This window comes from Channa argus, chromosome 3 (assembly GCF_033026475.1).
Source record: "Channa argus isolate prfri chromosome 3, Channa argus male v1.0, whole genome shotgun sequence".
Taxonomy (NCBI): Eukaryota; Metazoa; Chordata; class Actinopteri; order Anabantiformes; family Channidae; genus Channa; species Channa argus.
Window position 1 is genome coordinate 28,999,849 of NC_090199.1, and position 20,317 is coordinate 29,020,165.

Genomic DNA, 20,317 nt, shown 5'->3' on the forward strand with positions numbered 1-20,317 from the left:
CTCCCTCATTGGTGTGAGAGTGTGTGTGTGTGTGTGTGTGTGTGTGTGAGTGAGTGCAAATGGGTGAATGAGAAGCAGTGCTTTGAGTACCAATAGGCAATAAAGCACTACATAAGCACTACACCATTGTAACTTGTATGTGTGTGTGTGTGTGTGTGTGTGTGTGTATATATATATATATATATATATATATAGGTTGTTCTTTAAAATCCACTAACATTCTTGCATATGTATACAATAATAGCAATAAATGAAATACACTTGCCAAATCTTTATCTCTCTGACAATGATTCAGTAGCATCAGCCATCTTCCTTCCTCCACTTCTTACCTCAACTCCATGACACTAGTAACATTCCCAGAGGGGAAGATCCTTCTGATGTAGTTGAAATCTCCAATGAATATACTTCCATCGGCTCCACAGGTCAGAGCCAGGGGTGCCAGCAGTTTGTTGCCCTCTGCCTGCCCATTACAGCTGGGGCAGGAGATACTGCGGCGACGCCCATTTCCTGGAAGAGGATGGTAAAATTCATTTTACCTACTGCAAAAATGGTTTCTTTTCTTTCTACAAAGCAGCTGTCATAGACAAACCTGGTTTATAAATATAGACAGATGATTTTCCACCCCTGTCAAGACCTAGGGTTAAGCTCCCCGTAGGTGCACTATTTTACTTTTCCTTTCGGCTCTTCCCATGTCCTCTCTCACTACATGCTTTGGTCTTCCTCTAGACGTCCTGCCTGACAGCTCCAACCTCAGCATCCTTCTACCGATATATTCACAGTTTCTCCTCTGAACATGTACAAACAACCTCAAACTGGCCTTTCTAACTTTATCTCCAAAACATCTAACATGAACTGTCCCTCTGATGTCCTCATTCCTGATCCTGTCCATCCTCGTCACTCCCAAAGAGAACCTCAACATCTTAAGCTCTGCTACCTCCAGCTTGTCTCTAAGCTGTACAACATCTCTGGTCCACCGTCTTTAACATCTTTCCTTTCATTCTCTCTGAAACTCTTTTGTCACAAAACACACCTAAAACTTTTCTTCACCCGTTCCAACCTGCTTGCACTTGCCTCTTCACCTCTTTGCCACACTCTCTGTTGCTCTTATCCGTTGACCCAAAGTACTTAGGGCACCTTCTTCACCTCTGCTCTCTGTAACCTAACCTTTCCACTTGGATCCGTCTCATTCACACACATGTATTCTGTCTTGCTGCGGCTAAGCTTCATTCCTCTGTTTTCCAGAGCAGACCTCCACCTCTCTAGATTCTCCTCCACCTGCTCCCTGTTCTCGCTACAGATCACAATGTCATCTGCAAACATCATAGTCCATGGAGATTCCTGTCTAACCTCATCTGTTAGCCTGTCCATCACCAGTGCAAACAACAAGGGGCTAAGATCCGATCCTTGATGCAGACCCACCTGCACCTTGAACTCCTCTATCAAACCTACAGCACCTCACCACGGTCTTACAGCTCTCATACATGTCCTGCACCACTCTAACATACTTCTCCGCCACTCCAGACGTCCTCATACAATATCACAGCTCCTCTCTCGTCACCCTGTCATACACTTTGTCTAAATCTACGAAGACACAATGCAACTCCCTATGACCCTCTCTGTACTCTCTGTACTGTAGCAAATACTGTATCTGTTGTACTCTTTATAGGAATGAAACCATATTGCTGCTCACAAATGCTCACCTCTGCCCTTAGCCGAGCTTCCACTACTCTTTCCCACAACTTTTCCCACAATTCCTCTGTAGTTGCCACAGCCCTGCAAATTTCTCTGCTCGGCAGCAGCAAACTTCTCCTAGATTCCTCGGGCATCCTCTCACTCTCCAAGATCATGTTAAACAAACTAGTCAAAAACTCTACTGCCACTTCTCCTAGACACTTCCATACCACCTTCCATATGTCTCCAGGACCAATTGTCTTTCCACTCTTCATCCTCTTCAACGTCCTCCTCACTTCACTCTTACTAATCTTTTCTACTTCCTGCTCCAGACCAGTCACGTCTTCTACTGTTTGTTCTCTTTTATTTTCCTCATTCATCAACTCTTCAAAGTTCTCCTTCCATCTTCCCATCACACTCCTGGCACCAGTCAATACATTTCCATCCTTATCTTTAATCACCATAACCTGCTGCACATCCTTCCCATCTCTATCTCTCTGCCTCGCCAACCTGTACAACTCCACCTCTCCCTTCTTAGTCTACAACTTAGCATACAAGTCCTCATATGCTGTTTGTTTGGGACCTCTACCTTCACCTTATCCTGCATCTCCCTGTACTCCTGTCTACTCTCTTCAATCCTCTCAGTGTCCCACTTCTTCTGGGGAACTTCTTCCCCATGACTGGGGATCGAAACCACTGACCCTGTGGTCCGTGAATGACTGCCTTACGAACTGCGCTTAAGTTCAATAGGCCAAAAGCGGGGTTGTATGGCATAATTGACTAAAATTGAATAATTATTTAATATTGAAGAAACTAGATCTGGATTGGGGTTTTTTTTGGTGATGTTTGTATGTATTTCAACGTGATTGTTTGACAAAGTCTTGGACAATGTAAAAAAAAAAAAAAGCATAAATAAAAATAATGACATTATAATGAAAAACCTTTTTAAATACAATGTTCTCTCCTGAGTCCCATGACAGTGTTGTGGGTCTCATACAATAATCAATAGAGCAGGTCAAACTAAATTAATGAGGATGATGTAATTTGAAGCTCATACTATGAACATTATTTGTATCTGTACTTACCCATGATGCTACTGATGACAGGGGGCTGCTGGGAAATAAAAAGGTTCTCACCATTGCCTTTGTACAAAATACCTAGGAAAGAGCAGGAGTGAAGATGAAAAAAATATGGATATAAAAAGAGCACAGAAAGTTACCAGAAAGAATACAACCAGCCTAATTCTAATTCTACTTTGGATTAATGTCTTGTGATGTGATGTGATGTGATGTGTGATTCATAAAGAATCATGTCAGAATGTCACAGGTGACATTTTATATTCACAGTGGCCATTCTAAAATAGTCCCTTTATTTAAAATCAGATTTGGGGGTATACAATGTGATGTTATTTTAGCTCGTTGACATATTGCCTGTATTTGAATGTTGTCTCAGGGGGCTGCTGGAAAATAAAATAAATAATAAATAAAAATGGTGGGTGCAGGTACATATTTGCTTTTAATCTAAAGATATTTCTACAGTTAGTTTAGTTTAGTGACCAAATTACAACATTACTTGATGAACCTTTAAGTCATCAGTTTATCTGTATACTGCGCTCAAATGTGTGTGTGACTATTATAAACTGTGTTTTTACAGCACAAATTAATTTAAAATCCTGTTGAAAGTTTTTTTGTCGTATCCCATGAGTTCAGGGTCGCCACAGCAGATCAATGTCCACATGTTGATTTGGCACAGTTTTTACACTATGCCCTTCCTGACGCAACCCTCCCCAATTTCTACCGGGCTTGGACTGGCACTGCACAGCTGGGGAGGGGAATGGGCTGTTAAGGGTTCAGTGTCTTGCCCAGAGACACTTCGACACATAGCCAGGGCCAGGGATCGAACCACTGACCCTGTGGTCTGTGGACAACTGCCTTTACCAACTAAAAAGCTTAAAATACCTTTAATCATTACAGAGAATTTATAGACAAAACTATTTGCGTTAAAACTTTTTTTTTCCCTTTTGTACAGCATGTGGTAGTCACAGAGAATCCAAGTTTCCTGTTTAGAAGTCTGTGGGAATGAGTTGTAGTTTAATGATCGTAATAAATAATAAATTCACTTTGAATAAAAATCAGCTAAGGTAACCATATAAACTTAACTCTAAAGCTGTGTGTAAATAAAATAATGTGTGAGGCCGTTTTGGGTGTTTTGTGTGTTTCACTAGAGATTTCCAGATTTTGTTAAAAATAACAAATGCAATAGTGATTGGAGTCAAGCTGTAAATGTCTTTAAAGGATCTAGTCTGTCCAAACCTCATAGGAGGGAAGAAAATCTGGCCACCTCCTACCCCAAACAAACCAGTGTTGTCATACAAAGAGTAATATACACATGTACAGGAGTAAAGAATTCTGATAAAATTAGTCAGTAGTATTATTTTTTGTTTGATGAATGTATACTTATTTGTAATTTAAGATTTAAAAATAGTACTTATTTGTATTTTTTATATTCTTTTTTTTCTGTATAGAATGTTTTTATATACTGACTTTTTGTTTTTCATTCTATATAAACATTATTGACACAAATTGACGCATAAGGGGACACAAGCAAGATCTTCTTGCCAGTCCCAAGTCTGGATAAATGCAAAGGGTTGTGTCAGGAAGGGCATCTGATGTAAAACAAATCCCAAATTACACATGCAAATCATGACTTCCACACGGAATCTGACTTCCATAGCAGATCGGTTGGGGTCCTGGTTAACAACGACTGCCACCGAATCTGACTTTCATACCAGATCAGTCTTGGCCCGGGTTAACTATGACCTCCACTGTGCTATTGACTTAGTGGAAATTGGGCTACTGTTGATCGAAGAAGGAGAGGATGAAGGCGTGTCCGTAGGCAGAAAGAGATAAGGAAAGCCAAGAGTGTAGGACTGACAGTAGGGACATTGAATGTTTGGACTATGACAGGGAAGGCTAGAGAGTTGGTTGATATGATGCAGAGAAGGAAGGTGCATATACTGTGTGTCCAGGTGACCAGGTGGAAAGGTAGCAAGGCTAGGAGCTTAGGAGCAGGGTTCAAGTTGTTTTACCATGGGATGGATCGGATAGGAAGAGAAATGGAGTAGGAGTTATCCTGAAAGAGGAGTTTGTGAGGAATGTTCTAGAGGTGAAAAGAGTATCAGACAGGTTGATGAGTCTGAAGCTGGAAATTGAAGGTGGGATGTTCAATGTTGTTAGTGGTTATGCCACACAGGTAGGATGTGAGTTAGAAGATAAGGAGAAATTCTGGAGTGAGTTAAATGAGATGATGCAGAGCATCCCTAGAGGTGAGAGAGTGGTTATTGGTGCAGATTTCAATGGACAGATTGGTGAAGGGAACAGGGGTGATGAGAATGTGATGGTCAAGATTGGTATTAAGGACAGGAACACAGAAGGACAGATGGTGGTAGACTTTGCAAAGAGGATGGAAATGGCTGTAGTGAACACTTTCTTCCAGGAAAAGACAGGAACATAGGTTGACATATAAAAGTGGAGGGAGAAACACTCAGGTGGACTAGATCTTGTGTTGATGTTGTAATCTGAAAGAAATCAGTGACTGCAAAAGACACAGGATGGTGGCGTGTAAAATGACTCTGGTGGTCAGAAAGAAGAAGAGGACGAAGTGGTGGAAGTTGAAAAAGGAAGAATGTTGTGTAGTTTTCAGGGAGGAGCTGATACAGGGTGGTCAGGAGGCGCTTCTAGATGACTGGACCACTACAGCTAACGTGATCAGGGAGACAGGTAGGAGGATTCTCGGTGTACCATCGGGAAAGATGGTGGTGGAACAAGGAAGTTCAGGAGTGTATACTGAGAAAGAGGTTAGCTAAGAAGAAGTGGGACACTGAAAGGACTAAAGGGAGTAGACCGGAGTACAGGGAGATGCAGCGTAAGGTGAAAGTAGAGGTGGCAAAGGCCAAACAAAGAGCATATGAAGACTTGTATGCTAGGTTGGAAACTAAGTAGGGAGAGGTGGATTTGTACAGGTTGGTGAGGCAAAGAAATAGAGATGGGAAGGACGTGCAGCAGGTTAGTGTGATTAAAGATAAGATGAAAAATTATTGACAGGTAACAGGAGTGTGATGGGAACATGGAATGAGTACTTTGAAGAGTTGATGAATGAGGAAAATTAAAGGGAACAAAGAGTAGAAGAGGTGACTGGTGTGCAGCAGGAAGAAAAGATTAGTAAGAGTGAGGTGAGGAGGACGTTCAAGAGGATGAAGAGTGGAAAGACAGTTTGTCCTGATGACATACCTGTGGAGGTATGAAAGTTTCTAGGAGAGGTGACAGTAGTTTCTTACTACTAGTTTGTTTAAAAAGATCTTGAAGAGTGAGAGGATGCCTGGGAAATGGAGGAGTGGCAACTACAGAGGAGTAAAGCTGATGAGTCACACAATGAAGTTGTGGGAAAGAGTAGTGGAAGCTCGGCTAAGGGCAGAGGCGAACATTTGTGAGTAGAAATATGGTTTCATGCCTAGAAAGAGTACAAAAGATCCAGTATTTGCTTTCAGGATGCTGATGGAGAACTACATAGAAGGTTATGAGGAGTTGCATTGTGTTGTCGTAGATTTAGAGAAAGTGTGTGACAGGGTGCCGAGAGAGGAGCTGTGGTATTGTATGAGGAAGTCTGGAGCGGCAGAGAAGTATGTTGGTGAGGTGCTGTAGGTGTGACAGAGGAGTTCAAGGTGCAGGTGGGGCTACATCAAGGATCAGCTCTGAGCCCCTTGTTGTTTGCTCTGGTGATGGACAGACTGACAGATGAGGTTAGACAGGAATCTCCATGGACTATGATGTTTGCAGATGACCTATGATGTGTAGCAAGAGCAGGGAGCAGGTGGAGAAGAATCTAGAGAGGTGGAGGTCTGCTCTGGAAATCAGAGAAATGAAGGTTAGCTGCAGCAAGACACACAATACATGTGTGTGAATGAGAGGGACCCAAGTGGAAAGGTCAGGTTACAGGGAGCAGAGGTGAAGAAGGTGCAGGACTTTAAGTACTCAGGGTCAACAGTTCAGAGCAATAGAGTGTGTGGAAAAGTTGTGAAGAGGTGAGTGCAAGCAGGTTGGAACGGGTGGAGAAAAGTTTCAGGTGTGTTGTGTGATAAAAGAGTATCAGCGAGAATGAAAGGAAAGATGTTCAAGACGGTGGTGAGACCAGAGATGTTGTTCAGCTTAGAGACAGTGGCACTGAAGAAAAGACATGAGGCTTTTCTTTTGGAGGTAGCACAGCTTAAGATGTTGAGGTTCTCTTTGGGAGTGACGAGGATGGACAGGATCAGGAATGAGTACATCAGAATTGTGAATTGAATTTTGTTAGATGTTTTGGAGATAAAGTCAGAGAGGCCAGATTGAGGTGGTTCGGACATGTTCAGAGAAGAGACTGTGAATATATCCGTAGAAGGATGCTGAGGTTGGAGCTGCCAGGCAGGAGGTTTAGAGGAAGAAGAAAGAGGATTTATGGTTGTAGTGAGAGAGGAAATGAAGTTAGTTGATGTGAGAGAAGAGGATGCAGAAGATAGGAACAGATGGATGCATATGATTCGCTGTGGGGAACAGCTGAAAGGAAAAGAAGATTGAACACTATTGAACACTATTGAAGAACACTATTGACACACATTTGCACCCTTTTGGTGCTGCTGCTAATTGGAAATTTCCCTACTGTGGGACAAGTAAAGGTTTATCTTATCTAATTATATTTTGTCTGTTTAAATGCATGTCTGGTTATATGTACAATCCCACATTGTAAAATCTGGATTACCACATCCAAAAGGGGCAGTCAAAGGACCAGAAGGCCAGAGACCGGGATTTCAGCCACACTGATAAATTATCAGCACCACTGTCAGTAAACAGTTTGTTGCTGCGTCTTCAAATGCAAATTAAAGCTCTACTAGGCAGAAAAACAATCATAAATGCACCAAGGAATAATCCTGCATTATCTGGACCCAAGCTAATTTTATTTGGACTGTAAATTGGAAAAGTGTCCTGTGACTTGATGAGTCAAGACTTACAATTGTATTTGGAAGTCATGGATGCTGCATGGTTTATGCTAAAGAAAAGAGGGACCTTCTGGCAGTGTGGGGGAGCATTAATGTACCACAGCATGAGTAATTTGCACATCTGTGAAGGCTCCAATAATGATGAACAGCATATAAAGGTTCTGGAGAAACATATGCTGCCGTCCAGACATCTTTTTCTGAGAAGGTCTTGATTATTTCAGCAACAAGACGACAAATCACATTTTGCATTCATCATCTCTGACTATGTACAAAAATGAAATGTAGTCTCATGAGAATTAATAAACTGGCTGAACATTTGAAGCGGGATCTAAATATACACTCACTGGCCCCTTTATTAGGTACACCTGTACAATCTAATGCAATCCAATACAGCAGCTCTGCCATGAATTCTACTTCTAATATGTTATAATTTGTCAGTTTTTAAGTTGAAACTGTACTGAAGAGCTTCATAAGAAGATGTGCTTCTAAAGGCCACCCTATATAAAATGAATGGGGGGACCAAAATAGTAAAACCAGGTTTAAGTGGGATGCAGCCATTACCCTATTGTTTTTATCATCTAGGTCTAGTAGTTGATACAAAGTGGTTGTATCTTGGATCACAGGGTCAAATAAACCTAAGTTTCCTTTCCAAAGTTTGAGGCGGGAGAGAAATCAGATCGCTCTCCTTCTACATGCACGTGCAGTAAAGGTCAAATTATACTTCTCCTTCAATGCACGGTAACTTTGATGTGGACCTATACAGAGATGGGTACCCATAGCGCGCTTAGGCCCTGTTGTGCACACCTCCCGAATCTAAACTAATCTAATCTAATCTAATGTGTGTCGAAGAAGCAGGGTTCACTTAGTTTCTTTTGTCATTTAATTTTTATGGTGTCTACTTCTGTGAAATGTAGTTCAGTAGACCAAACATCAGCAGACCATTCTGCCAAAGAATCAGTCGTGCAGAGGTCTGAAAAAGTTCATTAGGTCCGTTTTATTTTTGAAATCTGTGTTTACCTTTACAGAGGCTGATTGTTGTGAATTGTACAACATGCACATTTAAGTTTTGTTTCCAGATTGTTTCTTTATTTGTAGCAAAATTTGATTTTATCCAACTTCCCAAATTTATTTTAATAAGGGGGCCTGTAAGATCAGTGGTAGAGCTCTGGGTTGGGATGCAGAAGGCAGCGTGTTCAAATCCCACCTCTCGAGGTGTGGCCCCACCCAGCCCAGTCCTGAGCCCGGACGAAAAAAAAAAAAAAAAAAAAGGCAGGGTTGCAGCAGGAAGGGCACCCAGCATAAAAATACATCCCAAATCAACATGCAGAACATGTTCCGCTGTGATGACCCCTGAAGGGCATGCCAAAAGCTGTTGATCCCAAATTTATTTTAATATGTTTCATTTATTATTAGGCCTACTTATTTTAGCTTAAGAGTGACCATGTTTCTTCGTGTCAGTTTAAATGCCACTCAAACTCTGATTCCACTACAGACTCCTGTCTTTTTGTTTTTGGAAAGGTAAACATATTGTAATATATATTTAGGTAAATATGAGGTAAGGTAAATATGTTGAATATTATAACACTGAAGTTTTCTTTTCAAATTAAATAAGCCGCAGCATGGTGGCAGCATTGACCTACTGTTTTGCTTAGCTGTGCTTGTTACCCCTATCACCACCACCACCAAACACTCAAACACTACAGGTCAGTAAGTTTCTTTATGATCCACACTATTGTCAGTCATATATATATATATATATACTTAAAATCTAAATCTATAGTAAAATTAGAGTTTATGCTTTCAAATTATGTGAATGATGATTAAATGAAAGTTTTAGCAACTGTGAGCAAAAAAAAATATTTTACAAATATGCTATTAACCCTCCTGCTGTGAAACTACTTTTGCTAAATGAACAACTAAGGCACTTACATTTTTAAAACTTTTTTAAGTTGTGAACAGCTTGCTGCCCTGGTTTATTAAGTTTTTTTTTTTTTTTTTACCTTTTACTAAAGCAAACATTTTGTGTAACTAAGAATTTATTTACTTCAAGATAACAATTTTATTTCAGGGTTTCTGCTGTTAAATTAGGCGAAGGATAAGTGTGTGGGGTGGTGACATTATAGTTCCAACAACTATGATAATGCCATCTAAACAAATAAAATGTGCTGTGTCTACAGTAGTTACACCTACAAATCAAGCAGTGTTTTATGTATAAATCTGTTCTTGTAACCAAAAGATGACCTTTTGGCGGTGTACTGGAATTGCATGAATGGGTCTTAAATGGGGGTGTTGACTTTAAAATGTATACACCCCCTATTAGGCAAGAGGAGAAAGGGGCTGCTAATAGATACAGTAGCTGAGAGGTGCATGCGATTCAGCTGATAACTGCCTGTTATCCAGCTGAGAGTAGCAATATTAAGCTGCTGTATCTGTACATTCTTTATTCCTTCAACTACCATCTGTGTTCCTCTTGTTCACCCCTTACCATTTGTCCTTCTATTACTAGTTGTTGATTGAGCAACTGAGACATGACAAGCAGGGGTCCACCCTTTCAGTGCTGTGGACTACAGAGGCAGCCAACAGAAAAAGTGATTTGGGGGATTATAGAGAGAGAGAGAGAGAGGAAGAGAAAGTGTATAAAGAGTGATGAACATTTAGTTTTCCTGCTGTGTTAAAAGTGAAGTCAGTAAGGGTCTCTCACGTAACTTTAAGGTCAGTGAATTTGATTCCTGGTCTCCCCTGGCTACATGTATAAGTGTCCTGGGACAAGAAACAGAACCTGGCCCTGGTGTGACTTTGTTAATTGGAAGTCTCTTTGGATAAAAAACAAAAAAAACAAAACATATTTTAAATGACCAACTGTAATCTAAATTATTAACCACTGTAAATGGGTACATTTGGGGTTCATTTGACGTAGATCATAAAAACTGTCAATCTCAAAACCTAATGCCTTATATTGTTATCACATCCAACCTGGCTCTGACATCCCCATCTGATATCAATAAACAGATAAAAGGCTTCACCACTTGTTTTTTTGTACAAAAAAATTAAACAACCTTCAGGCGTTATCAGCTAAACAGTGTCAGCAAATGTACAAATGGCTAAGCAACTAAATACTGGGTTGGTGTGTCAACACTCTACAGGCAGGCATATCTATTGAGACAATTTATCTAATCTGATCTAATCTACGTTTATCTAATCTAATTGAATCTAATGTAATCTGATCTTTTTCATACAGGAACTGTAAAGACATTTAATGTTTAATTGTTTCATTTTTATTAAATTAAATGTTATTGATCACGAGGTTGTGAATAGGCAAAAGGTAAATGTTAACATTGCACTGTTTATGGGACATAAATTATAAAAAAGATGGAGTTGGTTTCAAAGAACTCAGAATTATTAATACAAGGCTTACACCATGACATGTAGTGATTGTTAAGATTTCAGTGTGTACAGAGCATAGGTAGTGTCACTGCTGTAAGCGGTTACAAGTCAACACTCAAACACACTGAATTTAGAGACAAGGTGTTGAAAGCTAAAGACAACTGCAGGGTAGCACAGACAGAGGACAGCAATAAAGAGAAGGGGGGAGGAGGATTGGGTGTGCGGTTAGAAAGTCAAAGTACCACTGAAAGTTGCAAAATACATTTAAATATTGATCTATTGTCAAGTAAACCAGTTTCTGTAAGGTGAGTTACCTGAAGGGATTAAAGCATAACCTGTGCTTTTATATATTTTTGTTATACTTTTGTTAACATATCTCATACACTTAAAGCAAAAGTGAATTGTGTTCACAACAAAAAGCTGCAAACAATCTTTATAAATGTAAAAACTGTGAGCCATGCAAAAAGTATATATGTGGATGTGTTACTACAATGAATTTAAACTTGTTCCCCAATAACTTGGTTTCTCATCTTGTAATAGATTAGAATATCTGTAATCATGGTAACGTTATACAACAAAGCTGGTGGTTACATCATACAAAAATATATGAATAAATATAAAAAAAATATGTGACATATTGAGACCAAAAAGTCAAAGATAAAACTAAGCTGGTTCAATGTGTTGTTCAAGGACACTTTGACATGTGACTAGAGGAGTGAACAAGTGCAGGATTGGTGGAAGACTGCTCTACGTTTCCAAGCCACCGTCACTCCATAGTCATATAACTTTGTTATAGAGCTTTCACAAAGTTTGTGAAAAATGGGATGAAACATGCCTTCACTGATGGAGCCCTTGACTCCTTCTTATATGAGAGAAAGGTGCAGCCGGATGTTGCGATAAACTACAATCCACCACGGCAGAGAAGTTCAGCCAGGATCCCATGCCCCCACCAGCCTCCCACCACCCTCATGCTTTTCCCCAGCTGGCTCTGGGCAGGGCCCTCCACCTCCCTTAGCTGCTCCCTCTCCTCCCACTGCCTGTCTGCCCAGCACTGGAAACCTGGCAAATGGGACAGTAAATCCTGTTCCCCCCTTTCAGCAGCTTCAATTTCCACTATACACCATAAGACAGTGTGTGCCTGAGTTTATCCAGACCTGCAGAGGCAATGCGTGATGGATAGAAGTAGATGGACCGTTTAATTAGTAAGAGTCACAACCTGCTGTGTACCACTGTCTTCCAACCTTTAACGCAATAGTGCATATACTCAAACAAAGCAGATATTCTCCAGGATTTTGATCATTTTGTTAAAGAATGGTTCCCAAGAAGCCAGGTGAGATGAGACCTTTCCTGTAAATATTGCATTTTAATAAATCTTATCTGTTGGCCTGGATCTCCTGTACTGGGTAAATCGCCATTGCGGGGGGTTCTCCTGGGATGCCCCAGGTGGCACCTTCTTTAGATCAAGCTAGGTGTTGGTTTGATGGGTGTGCCAGGGAGACTGATGCCTGCACCTGGACCTGGTTCAACAGATTTGGCTTTTCTCTAAAAGCACAGAACAATTTACAGTTTGTGGAGGATGCATCTGTGCAGTGATCCTGGCCCTGATGGCTCCTTCATGATTTTACCCCATTAACTCAGATATTGCATGTCCTGGATCAGGTCTGGGAAGATAGACTAGGAATTGTAATATCACTGGATCGGGCCTTTAGATGTTGAGGGTGTTGAGGTTTGCCACTATTCAGGATGCTCAGCCAGCTTCTACCTAAGCATCCATGCTGCAAGTCCATGTCTACCTGTGCTCTGTTTCCTCCAGCTGCTAGATAGGAAATTGGCATTTATCAGAGTCAGAATTAGTTAAGAACCATTTAGAACTATTAAAACTTATGTAGTGATTATTTTGTCTTGTGATGAGTGGTTTAGTGAAAGTGTTATGATCCCACACACTTCCTGTCCTTGGACTTTTATTTTGTGGCCCCTTCTCCCCACTTGCTGTGCCTGGTACTTTTCCCTAGCATTACCTTTGTTGTCCCTTGTTGTTTGCACCTGTTCCCCTCACTTTTTAAGCCCAGTCTTCCCCTTACTTTGGTGCTAGATTCTCGTTGTTGTCATACCCCCCGTCTACACTCTGAACTCTTGGAAACCTAACTCTTACCCTCCAGACTTTTTATTTGGGAATCTGTTTATCTGCCACTTTGGTCTGAGGTTTGTCCTTTTGTTAGTTTCAGTGTTTAGATCTAGCCTCTAGTTGTCTCTGCTCGTGTTTTAGGTATATGCCTTCTTGTTCTTCAGTTTGCCAGTGCTTAATATTCAGTTTGTTCGTGTTTGCCTCCCCTTAGTTCCTATGTTAGTTTCTGTGCTTCGCCGACTCTGTTACTGAGGTTATCTTTTCCTCCCAGTGTGTTTAAAGTTGTGCTCTGTTTACTTTAGTCATTACTATGTGTGTTTACCTGTTAGTAGTTTGTTTATCCGTGCCTTATTTATTTAGTAGCCTATGTTTTCTCCTGTGTGATCGTTTAGGTTTTATTCTTTCTTTTCCCAGCCTTATTTATCCCTGAGCCTTAGTAGTACTAATTTTGGTAAATTATGTTCCATAATTTTTGATATTTGTTCAGTTGTCATCTTATTTTCTATTACTTTAACCCCTGTCGTGCTCTGGTCCCTTTGGTTAGTTTGCCTGAGTCTTACCTGTTCTGAACCTGTTTACTGTACCCTCCTGTTAGGAGCGATTTCTGTTTGCCCCTTTAAGTCTCTGTCAATAAAAGCCCTTTTCTCCACTCTTGGGTCCATCCCTAAGCATAACCTTGACAGAAAGGTCTAATGAGTCATCCATCATAAAGCTTATCAAGAGGAGTGAGGAGGTGTGTGGTCTGCATACTGGTCCCAACAGAATCATTCTATGTTGAACTCAGGCCTTGGACCATTTTGAGCCACTGGAGCAGATTCCTGCACTGTTGTTGGTTCTTCACCAAGAGAGTATTTTATGTCTCTGCTCCTTCTGTCTCCCCTGCATGTTTGCAATTACTGAATGTGGACTGCAATGCAGAATTGCTGCACCCTAGGCAAGATTATTTCTCCAGTGCTTTTACATCAAGAATAACCCCCTTCCACGCATCCTAAGCTGAAATGGTTTATTAGTACTCGTACTGATGCACACCCTTGAATAATATGTAACACGCACAGTGGGAATTACTTGGTTTACCGCTTTCAGCAGCTGCTTGTTAGTTTTTTGTTTTTTGGGTTTAGATTGTGGCGTGTTTTTCCCATGTCTTCTGATGGCATTGGTGTCTCTAGGCCCAGTAAAATTGTAGACCTTGATTATGTAGATTCTATTAATTGGGTGCAGTCCCCTGTGCTCTGGCCCTCACAAGTCCCTCACCTGGCTGAAGGATCAGCCAGCTGTTTCAGGGAAGATGCTGCCTACACTGCTGAGCATGCAGATGTGATTGACAGAGTCCTGTTCAGAAAGATGAGGGGGCCCACTTTAGATAAGTGCTGAAAGAAATGGAAAGTGCTATAGGAGGTGCTCAAATCAAATAGACTAAAAACCAATGGGGGTTGCACACAATTCACAGAATCTGGGATTACTACACGTTTAACCAAAATCATGTCTTGATCTAATTTTTTAAAAGATCTTGCATACCAGCAGTTTTGCAAATTTGATTTCTAAATTTCTCTTGGCATGTCTTATGTTGTACATGATTTATGATGTTTTTAATAAATTAATTTGATGTTGGCTGTTACTAATTACGGGAACATTTTCTTTCTATTCATGTATAGTGAAAAAATATGAAAACAAATGCAGTTTAATTGTAAATTTTCACTTTTATCTTATATTCTTCTACGTTTTTTTGTTTTCTAATTTTTAACATTTTTTTTATTTTGTGGTCATAACTTTTAGGCAACAGGCGTAACTAGTGTCTCTCCCCCTCTGTCTCTCTGTCTTTGTACCCTTTGGAGCTGTATGTTTTCAGTGTGCAGTTATTGGCCCTAACAACCTGCCCAGTGTTATATATTTGCTTCTTGCTGCTCTTTTCTTTTCTCTCTTCACTTTCCACTCAGCCCAACTGGTCAAGGCAGATGGCTGCCCAGCCTGAGCCTGGTTCTGTCAAAGGCTTCTTTTGTTAAAATGTGTTTTTCATCTTCACCATCACCTAGGGCTTGCTCAAGGGGGATCTGTTGGACTATTGTTGACTTATGATTTAGTGCTCTATCATTAAAGTTGAATTTTATTAAAGTTATGTCAATTGAATAAACTGATGATTATGATTAGCATTGGACATGTCTAGCATCCACAGCAACCCAGGGGCTTCACTGCCTTCTAGATGGCAGATGATTGAAGGAGACAAGTAGAAACAAATGATGATCTATAATGATTATGTGAATGAAATCACAGAAGATGTGTAAGCATGCGATACAAGTGTGAGAAAGAAAAGAATGCAGAGAGATGAAAAGCAGCCAAAAATACCACTGGACAGCTGGAACAAATTCAAGATCACTCTCGCTCTCTCTGCATTCCACTCCTATTTGAATTGCTGTTTATCTTGGTCTTATTGCTGTCCAAATTAATCCGTTAATAATGCAGACAAAGTTAATAAGGGTAATCAGGATATGTATGTAATTTGGAGCAAAATCTAACTCTAAACCCCAAAGGTAACACATTAAAAAAGATTTAGGTAAAAACTATGTAAGAAATGCCTGTGTAGCATTATGCTTTATCATCTTGCAGTGTAGACACTATGTGAGAGTGTGTGAATATGTAGCAGCAGAATGTTTTCATGTTGACACCTACCATTTTGTACATCCAGGATGTGATGTTTATCCAATGTCCATCCTCCCATGTTGGAAGCATCCAGCTCGTAGCCTTGTAAAATAGATGTTCTTTTCTCCCACAGGATGAGGTCAAGGCAAGACTCATATTCAAACCCCACTGACACTGTAAAGTGTGAAAACAACACAAAGTTTTGTAGCAAACTCCTTTTAATCACAAAATCCATTATCAAAGTATTGAGAATTTAACTGTGCTTATAAAATGTTCATTATTGTAGAACGCAAATGGTCAGACCCTTAGTAATTAGACAAATTATTGTTTGGTGTCTGCTTTTGAACATTTTGAAAAAAATCTGAAAGAAATTGAATGTGCTTTTGTTATAACTACTACTTGACAATGGAACTAGTACTGTATGCTAGTTCATTTATTTATAACAATTTTATTTTCCCTTTAGCCTTACTAACTCACCAACTGCCTCAGATAGCCCATAAACACGTTGGCCATAGGCATCTGTCTTGTCCCAAATGAAGGTGTAGGATAGATTTGGTTGGGCGGGGAACCATTTCTGGAAGAGGCGACCCACCACTGCTACCATCAGGTGAACCTGAAGAAACAGAACCACACCCAAAGGTCCATAATAGTTCAGGTTGGGGCTTCACTGATACTGATTAGTTAACTGAGACCTCTAGCTGAAATTCTACACATATAATACTGTACATATTTCACCTTCATCAGGTTGAAAGGTATTGATGACTGAGTCATGGTCACTTTGAGGACTGGTTTATATCCTGCTGTTCTGGAGCTCAGGTACATCAGTTTTAGATCACTGCCTGGTATTGATGTTTCTTCTTGTAAAACCTGCAGAAAGGTCAAATAACACATAAAATATATCAGCATCAGTTTTACTGACCTCAGTGACATATGAAGCATTATTTTTGAATGCGTTATTAATTAGCACACAATTTTATAAGAGCACTATAATGCAATATTCGGAGAAGGAAAAAACAATCATAGAAAGTCACCGTGGTCTTAAATATCCACAGCTGCCAAATGCCCAAAAACTAAGTCAATACAGGGATATTAATTTGGCTGAACTATGCCATTGAAATAATATTTCAGTAATGTTGCATCACTTTGCTAAATTATTTATCAAATCAGAAAAACTTCGACACACCAGTCGTTGATGAAACAACTTCAGGTTTAAAGATATCAGTACAAAGCTATCAATTTAATATTTTTGTAGAAATATGCTCCAAAGAAATCCTAAAATGAAAAGACACAGTCAACTTTAGGTCCACTTCAAGATCACCACTTGGTAAGTTAGGAGGAGCTTATAACTATGATAGCTGTTTGAGATTAGTTTGTTTCAGAAGTAGCTGATTTCTTTTGAGTCTGCTCATTTAGTGTGTTTTTAGAGCCTTTAGAACTGTAGCTAAAAAGTTTTGCTCTTCTGGGAATGTTGAATATGTGGGTTATTGAAGGTTAAGGAAGTAACAGCCCTACACCTCACCCTGCTGACGCTTCTGTGCAATTCAGATGATGAGATTCATATATTTCCACATATATATTTTACACCCTTCTTAAGTATCAAATACTTCTGGAAGAAGAGAGCAACTATGTTGAAATAATTGGTGACTGCCTCAAAGGGACAGTCTACTCTGTTGTGGCCTCACTGCTCATAGTAGTAGTAGGAGAAGTAATTAATAAAAAGGAAGTACCCCCAATAAATTGTCCATTTGTACTGATCTAAAATCTCTAATTTGAAATACCTGGAGAAGCTAAGCAGCTTTTTTAAAATTAGTATGGGTTGTCTACTTAAATCTTTATGATAGTTGAAACCAGCTCAAAGTAAAGTTACACTCTTCCTAGTGTCCCTGGCATCGTTGTTATAATTACATCTGCAATCAAAGGAGTTTAGGGAATTTAAAATTTGCACCATAGTTTATTTAGGGCCATTCACGAGAAAACAAAATGTTCAGAATGTTCAGAACAGAATTTTAAATTTTTTTGTTTTGGGAACTTGAAGGCAGTTAGCACTGGAATACACCTGACTATGCTTTTCATGAGTATATTATTGTACTTTGTACTTTTTTGTGTTACTTTAAAGTAATTGTGATGACAAATTAGACCTAAACCCATTTAAAGATATATGGTCTATATCATCAATAACCCAAAATCCTTAAAAGGACTGTAAACACAGACAGATTAGGACACTTTCTATGGATTTCTAGACTCACTGAGTTGGACAGGCTATTTTATTTTAACTTCATATACTTGAATCATAAGCTGCACACTGACGGCAATGCCAATGTAAACGTTCAACACTCAACTTGATAGGATTTGTTTATTTTGGGTTTTAATATTCGATTGTAAAATACCCCAAATAAATGGATGAACAGTAACTTTATTTGAAGATCAAAAGCTTCTGGTTTGTCAGATGCCCTTTCTGCTGCAAACCTTCCCATTTTATCCGGGCTCTGGACAGGCACCAGGGTGGCCCTTAGTGGATGGGCGGGACCACACCTGGTAGGATGGGATTCGAACTTCCCAACCCAATGCTCTACCACTGAGAAACCAGGCCCCCATTACCAGTAACATTAAGAGCTGTAAACAAAGAGATGTAAAATGTTTGCACATTGAAATATGTAGTGATTTAGAATGGGTCATTGTTGAACTACATAAATTGTTTAAGTTGTGTTAATGCAACTGTTAATGCAAAATGGTTTAATGCAATCGATTTAAGTAACCACAACATGGTAAATGTTCTGCACTTAGACAGTGCTTTTCTACTTATTGGCACTCAAAGCGCTTTACACTGCTTCCTATTCACCCATTCACACTCACAATCACACACACACTCACACACTGATGGGGAACCTGCTATGCAGCTGGCCAACACTCACCGGGAGCAACTAGGTCGGGATTCTGTGTCTTGCTCAAGGACACTTTGACATGTGACCGGAGGAGCCGGGGATGGAACCAAAAACTGGGGGATTGGTGGACAACCGCTCTACCTTCCCTCGCCACAGTACCCCCAACAGAGGTTAAAGTTGTCATAACTAGATTGTGATAATTTATCTCATTGGAAGGTAAATAAGTAAATGAAGCATAATTGGTAATATTTGTAATAAACAATGCTCACAAGTTTTAAAACCAGTTTAAAAGTTTTAAACCTAATTGAGGAAACAGATTTGCCTTAAACCGAACTGTTTGAGCTCAACTCATCAGGCTTTATAGAGTGGGTATTTTCTGTAATGAGTTGGCATTCTGCTGTTCCACTTCCCTGAAGACAGCATTTCTTTTATTATCCTGGGAGACATGAACATCCACCTGGAACTGCACAACGGACAACATCACTTCTTAATTCAGCTTACCGTCTTTCTCCTTAGACATTTCCATACTCCCACCTGAATTGTAACCTTAAAATGCAACCTCAAGTTTGGCAGTTTTCTTCCCTGGTCTCTAAAACAATACCCCAATCACAGGTCCTCTACTGACCATAACAACATCATCCATAAGGGATCATGGATCTTTCTTTACTAATGAGGGGGTAGCCATCATTCTCTCTAGTTCTCTCTAGTTGGAGACATCCTGCAAACTTCTCAGGATGTTTGCATCCACCCTACTATACCATCCTACTACATGTTCTCTGGATCCCATTTCCTTCACTCTCCTTCAGGTTCTGCACCCACACTAATTCCAGCCACAACAACAGCCTTCAACCCCTACCTAGCTACCTTACAGTTTGACAATTTTACACAAAAAATTGGAAATTCCAGAGCCTAAATTAGCTTATATTATCAGCGCATATCTTGGACACATTTAAGCCTTCAACATAAATGGACAGGAAGAGGACATCCTGAAGAGGATTCAGAAAAAAATGTTTTGTCCATTATTTTTATTGAAAGTAAAAGGACTTAAAAAATGGGTATTGCATTTGCAATATGACATTATCCTTTTTATAAACTTCATACGCTGAGCCAAAGTTCAAATAAGATTTTTAAATAAATTTGAATACTTTTGTCAAGAAAGACATTTGAATAGGAGGTGGACCTTAAAAGAAGGTGGACGTAAAAAAAGCTCCTCAGGGAATGATCCATTTGGATTGTTCTGGTGTTATATTTTCAACTGTACTATTGCCTTTTCATTAGCCAGGCATTTAGTGTTCATTACAGATCCATTACATCCCCTTTAAGATTGCCCTTTTCACTGGCCCCCTCACTAATGGACTCCACCAAAAGCTAAGTAGCAGCTTACCATTCACTAGCTTTTGATCTGCACTTATACACATGCACACAGACTTGCCTCACACACATAATGCATGCTTTTCATCTTTTATCCTCTTTTCGACCTTAGACTGGTTAGAAAAATGTAATAAGGAACCACACACACACACACACACACACACACACATTTCTGTAATAGCATTTTAATAGGGTAATATGTTACAAATGAAAATAATAAAG

General features: G+C 39.8%; 1 protein-coding gene across 13 annotated transcripts in view; it reads right to left on the reverse strand.

Moving 5' to 3' along the window:
- Positions 1-20,317, reverse strand: part of LOC137124082 (teneurin-3) — a 379,316-nt gene that overhangs the window by 38,913 nt on the left and 320,086 nt on the right. For all 13 annotated transcript variants that reach the window (XM_067498733.1, XM_067498732.1, XM_067498734.1 and 10 more), the window contains 5 exons: positions 16,578-16,709; positions 16,320-16,455; positions 15,873-16,016; positions 2,757-2,828; positions 330-507 (listed from right to left, as the gene is read on the reverse strand). In XM_067498733.1, coding sequence (XP_067354834.1) covers positions 330-507; positions 2,757-2,828; positions 15,873-16,016; positions 16,320-16,455; positions 16,578-16,709 — 662 coding nt within the window. The remainder of the gene's footprint in view (positions 1-329; positions 508-2,756; positions 2,829-15,872; positions 16,017-16,319; positions 16,456-16,577; positions 16,710-20,317) is intronic.